A 5,002-nucleotide genomic window follows, 5' to 3' on the forward strand; every position below is an offset into this window, starting at 1 on the left:
CCTACGTTTGACTTTCCTCATTTCACAACCCACACTCCTAGCCCTAAGCATACACGTGCTTCACCCACAGAACCATTACCTCACAGCCTTTTATTTCCTTTTCTTTTTGGCTGAACCTTCTAACCTACTTTAGAAAAAAAAATTAAAAAATTCCCCAGCGCCCTGTTCTCTCCAGTTATAGCACCAGGAAGGTGCGCTGGGGCCGGACCATGGAATTTGCCGTGGGGAAACCCGCTGATGACAGCGGAACCCGCCCGCCTGTGAATTCCCGCGGCGCCCGCCACCCCTTCATAAGCAGGTGGAGGTGCAGCAGGGCTGGCAGGACGGGCAGGAGCCAGCCCAGCACTCGACGAGCGTCCAGCTGCTGCACAGAGGGGACATGGCAAGCTTTAGCAGCCACGGTGTGCTCCTGGTTTCGCTGGTGGGGCTCCTGGTGCTGGTCCTCTGCGGCACTGGCGAAGGTAAGGGTGAATGGGCAGGTGGGGCACACCAGGAGGGCGAGAGGGGTGGGAACCGGCGCAGCAAGGGACACTGGCTGTCCTGCTCTCATGCTGGCGGGGAGCTGGGCGGGCAGGGGGCTGATCGGCGAGCCCCCGAGCAGCTCCCAACGTGTCCTCTGCCTTCGCTGCAGCACAGAGCAACCAGGACTGCTGCCTGTCCTACACCAAGGTGCGCTTGCCCCGCTGGGCCCTGAAGGGTTACTCTGAGCAGCTCTCCAGCGAAGTCTGCGACATCCATGCGATCATGTGAGTTACCCTTTGAGAGCATCTGTTGTTTTCTGACATGTATTAACCTTAAGATGGCTGTTTGGGCAGAAACAACAATTTGAACATCGCCAGCATGACTTTTCTTGCTTTTTCAAAACGTTAGCTGGCTGAATTGTATATAATTCCTATTAACAAAATACAGCCTCTAGCCGACAGGGACCACTAACTCAGAGGACGGCAGCCCCGTGTAAATAACAAGTCGGGCTGTTTGGGAATCCGCCGTGCGCACACAGACCATCTGAGGGCCACTAGCCAGCACAGGTGGTTCCCCTGCCAAAACCTCTTACGTGTCACAATAAGCAGTAAGTTTTCTTAATACACAGAGATTGGACTGTTTGGGTTTTTTCCCCCACAAGGTTTTAGCCCTTCTAAATGTCGATTTGCCACCGTAGCTTGACAGCAACTATTCTTAGTCTCACCAATGATTCTTGGCACCCAGTAAAGTTTTTTGTCTCAGTAGTTCCAATAAACTGAGCACAACTTTACTGAGCAAAAAATGATCCCTGAGGTTGAGGCAGCTGTTGCAATTAAATTTCATTAGGTGGTGGAGTTTTGTTGTTCATATAATACTGGAGGGATTGTGGAGCATCCCATATCTAACTGGCATTTACAAAACCAGCTGCTATTGTTTGTTATACAAAGTAATGATGATGCACATTTTTGACCAAATGCATCTTCACAGTATATACTTACAGGGATTTCTTATGATTTCCTGATCTCTTTATTGTTATTTCTTTTCCAGATTCCACACCCGCAGTGGGCTGCACGCCTGTGTAAATCCTAGGGAAGCCTGGGTGAAGAAGCATCTTCTTTTCCTGAGGTAGGAATCTAAAAACCTGAATACTGCTAGGCTGATGAGAACAGAGCACGTATGAAAGCCCATTTCTTACACGTCCCGCAAGCCACTTGCCATGGCGATGCTCAACAGGGGTGTCTTTCAGTCTCTGTCAGAGATGAGTCCTCTCGGGGACAGTCCTGTCTCCTGTCCCTTTTTCTACTTGAGCTATTCTCTCTGGAGGTGCCGCATCCGGGAGTGAGGAACACGGCTGAGGCCACTCTTGACGCATGTTCTCTCCCTCCATTAACAGCCAGAAGCTCAAGAAGATGTCCACATGACGTGGTTTCCAGCAGGGAACTGAAGCAGACACGGCTGAGGAACCATGAGGTTCAACGTCTCGGCTGAGGTCGGCACCCTGTACACTGTTGTGTGCTTACTCACCACTGTCTCTGGCTTCTTTGGAACCGTTGAACAACCCGAGTTGATTCATATTGCATCACTAGTTTGCTTGAATTAAGCATTTTGTTAAAGTTTCTACTTTTACTAATATGTGTATGTCACTAATATGACAGGATTGCTATTTAGTAAGGACTACCCTAAGCTGTTGTACAGAGCATGAGTTTTACTGAGTTTATTGCATGTTGGTTTTGTTTTCTTCAGTATGTGTAAAGCGGGTTATTTATTCTGTTTATTCTGTTACTCCTCTGGCACAGCTTTGTGCCAAAATATTTCCTTTTAACTGTAGTTAGTATCTCAAACTATTGTTAAAGAAAGTCTGCTTGTGGAAAAAATGGAAATTGGAGTTTTAAAATAATAAACGTTAAAATCTGCACTCTCTGCGTGAGATGTTTATCTTTTTAATTGAAAAAGGTCTTTTCCCCTTGACATTAATTCCTCCACTTAGGAGCCTCCAGGTGAAACAGTTACAGTGGTGTATTCACACCTGTTAAAGCCACTTGCCCCCTTGCTCCCTCTGGGTAGCTCTGACCTCCATAGGGCAGAGTTCCTTCCTCCCCCCCTCCCCAGCTGCTATAAAAGAAGCGTTTGTTTAACGTAGACCTGTTCTTAGCTCAATTTCATCTTAATCACATGTCAGAGAATTTCTCTTAGCAGTTTATTTATTAATGAGAAATCTTACAGATGTTGTTGCAGGGCAAGCTTCTAGCTCATCCACTGAGAAGGACTATGACTACGGTAACACTTTCTGCTCTTTAATTTATACTTAAAGCACCTTTTGTGTTTTCGAGAAAGGAGCTGAGGAGGTGTTGGGTTTTTTAAATGGTGTTCATGAGTGCAAGGCTGTTACGTTCTGGTTTCAAAACTTGCTAGAATTTAAGCAATGTGCTAGCAGCTCTGCAAATGTGGGAACCAGTGATTGTGGGTGAAGCTCTGAAGGAGCGTGACTGGTTTTAGCTTCCAGCAGGGGCATCCCATGTCCCCGATACTAAGAACATCAGGTGAAAAGCTATCAGCTTCCCAGGGAGGAGCAGCTGCCCAGCCCCTTCTCTAGGAATTCCCCTAACTTCTGGGCAAAACTGCAGCACTCTGCCTTGGTGCAGAAAAGCCTGGAGCCTCAGCTAGCCATTTCGAAGCAGGGGAGCAAAATAAGAAAGGCGAAGACCAATGCATCGAATTCTGTGAGCGGCTCCTTGTGCTCCCAGGCTGGGCCTGTTCAAAGTTTTGTATTGCTTCTGTGACTTGTCCTTCCCCTTGCCAGCCGTGGCTCCATGGCCACAAAGCCCAGGTGCTTCATCCACAGAGCTATGGCTTGTGGGATTTTTTTTTTTATTTCCTCTTATTCTGGATTTTTTTTTTTATACTCAACTGCATTGGAGGGAAAATATAAAAAAGAAAATAGATTTCTATGTCCAATAACATAGATTGATAAGATGGTTATGTTACTGGTAGGAAATTCCACATTCCCCAAGCATTCCAAGGCTACAAATGTGCACTATATAGGCAAGTGCTGTGCGTCCAAAATCATCAGATCAGCAGCACATTTGTACAAGAAACTGTACAAAGCCAGTTAAAAGTTCTGGCAGCTCTGAAGATCCTGAGGGTTTCTAGGAAAACCTGGATCCTAATTGCTTTGGTCAGGCTGCTCTGCATTTGCGCAGGTAAGTCTCTTTTTCCCCTGTCCCCTTGGCCCCCAGCTCCTAACTCAGGATGTGCAGTTCTGTTGAACAGTTTGAGATGCGGAGTCATGCGGGTCTTGCGTTGAGACCAATTCTCAGTGACGCCTGTGCCTGCTGGAGTATTTTTGAATCCTATTTGTGCCTATTCTTTCCATTGTTTTGTTCGTTTGTTTGCTTGCTTTGTTGTTGCTTTAGTTTTGTTTTGTTTGGGTTTTTTAAATTCTTTTTGCTTCTTTTCTTAAAGCAATCTTGCACCATTCTGAGTCAGGACATGTGAGCACTTCACTAGCTTGGGATCTTTGACAGAAAACACTCTCTTCATATATGAATCATAATTAAATTTACTAATTTCTTTTTTTTTTTTCTCCCACTCCAGCAAGGCAACAAAATAACCTAGCATTGCATGGACAGCAATTTCTGTAACCCATAGTGAACCTTCTGCTGATTGAATTTTGCTGTTAAAATATAAAACCTGCAGGGCAAGTACTAACAAGTTTCTGGCTGCGTTACCGCTCCGTTGATGCTAGCTCCTAACTATCATAGAACCATCCAGGTTGGAAAGGACCCCTGGGATCGAGTCCAGCCATGAACCCTACTCTACAAAGATCAGCCCTAAACCATCTCCCTCAACCCCACATCTAAACGACCCTTAAACATGCCCAGGGATGGGGACTCCACCACCTTGTCGGGCAGCCTATCCCAACGTCAGACTACTCTTTCTGTGAAAAATTTTTTCCTGATATCCCTAACCCTATCCACTGAAGCCTGTTTTTTTTTCCTCATGTCTTGTTTTTCCCACCTTCCCCACAGAGCGGGGCTGTAAGGCATGTGCAAGTCCAAGAGACGAAAGGGTGAAGGCCCTTCTTAGCCCGAGGTACGCGTGTTGCCAAGGCATCTCTCAATATACGTAGGCCCCCAGCGTTACTGGGCGTTCTCACTGGCCGTGACAGCGCTCGCGCTCCCGCAGGGGCCTTGGTGGTCGGTCACACATTTTCAGCTGCCAAAGCCAAGGAGCCCGCATGCAGCTGAGCTTCACTCCTGGTGACTGAACTCGGCATTGTTCTCCTGTAATTTCGTTGAGAAGCGAATCTCGGGGAGTTTGTGAACCAAGCCAAAATATGAATCACAGAAGCAGCTTTTTGCCTTCAGACAAGCCCAGCGCATTGCATGCACTAAGTTTACAAAGCGATTAGAGCCGTGTGACTGTACAGGAACGGGAAATACGCTCTGTGCTCCTGCGAGGCTGCAGGGCTCTGCTCTGCTCTGAGAGCTGTCGGCCTGAATGCCCAGCACCGCAGCCCGAACTCTGCCGAAGGGTTTTA

The 5,002-nt window shown here is 47.2% G+C and overlaps 1 protein-coding gene across 1 annotated transcript; it reads left to right on the forward strand.

The window, feature by feature from the left end:
* Window positions 1-379: 379 nt before the first annotated feature.
* On the forward strand, window positions 380-1,883 carry CCL20 (chemokine (C-C motif) ligand 20). Its single transcript, XM_009877846.1, has 4 exons — window positions 380-461; window positions 632-746; window positions 1,510-1,587; window positions 1,856-1,883. Exons 1-4 carry the CDS (start codon window positions 380-382, stop codon window positions 1,881-1,883), a joined length of 303 nt encoding a protein of 100 aa, XP_009876148.1.
* The last annotated feature ends 3,119 nt before the right edge of the window (window positions 1,884-5,002 follow it).

The sequence above is a fragment of the Apaloderma vittatum genome, unplaced genomic scaffold (assembly GCF_000703405.1).
Source record: "Apaloderma vittatum isolate BGI_N311 unplaced genomic scaffold, ASM70340v1 scaffold36201, whole genome shotgun sequence".
Lineage (NCBI taxonomy): Eukaryota > Metazoa > Chordata > Aves > Trogoniformes > Trogonidae > Apaloderma > Apaloderma vittatum.

Excerpts from the sequence above, each read along its gene's own strand:
- CCL20 (XM_009877846.1), top strand. The coding sequence starts at position 380 with ATGGCAAGCTTTAGCAGCCACGGTGTGCTCCTGGTTTCGCTGGTGGGG. Across the intron at positions 747-1,509 it reads TGCGACATCCATGCGATCAT|ATTCCACACCCGCAGTGGGC; the intron begins GTGAGTTACCCT and ends TTTCTTTTCCAG. Across the intron at positions 1,588-1,855 it reads AAGCATCTTCTTTTCCTGAG|CCAGAAGCTCAAGAAGATGT; the intron begins GTAGGAATCTAA and ends CTCCATTAACAG.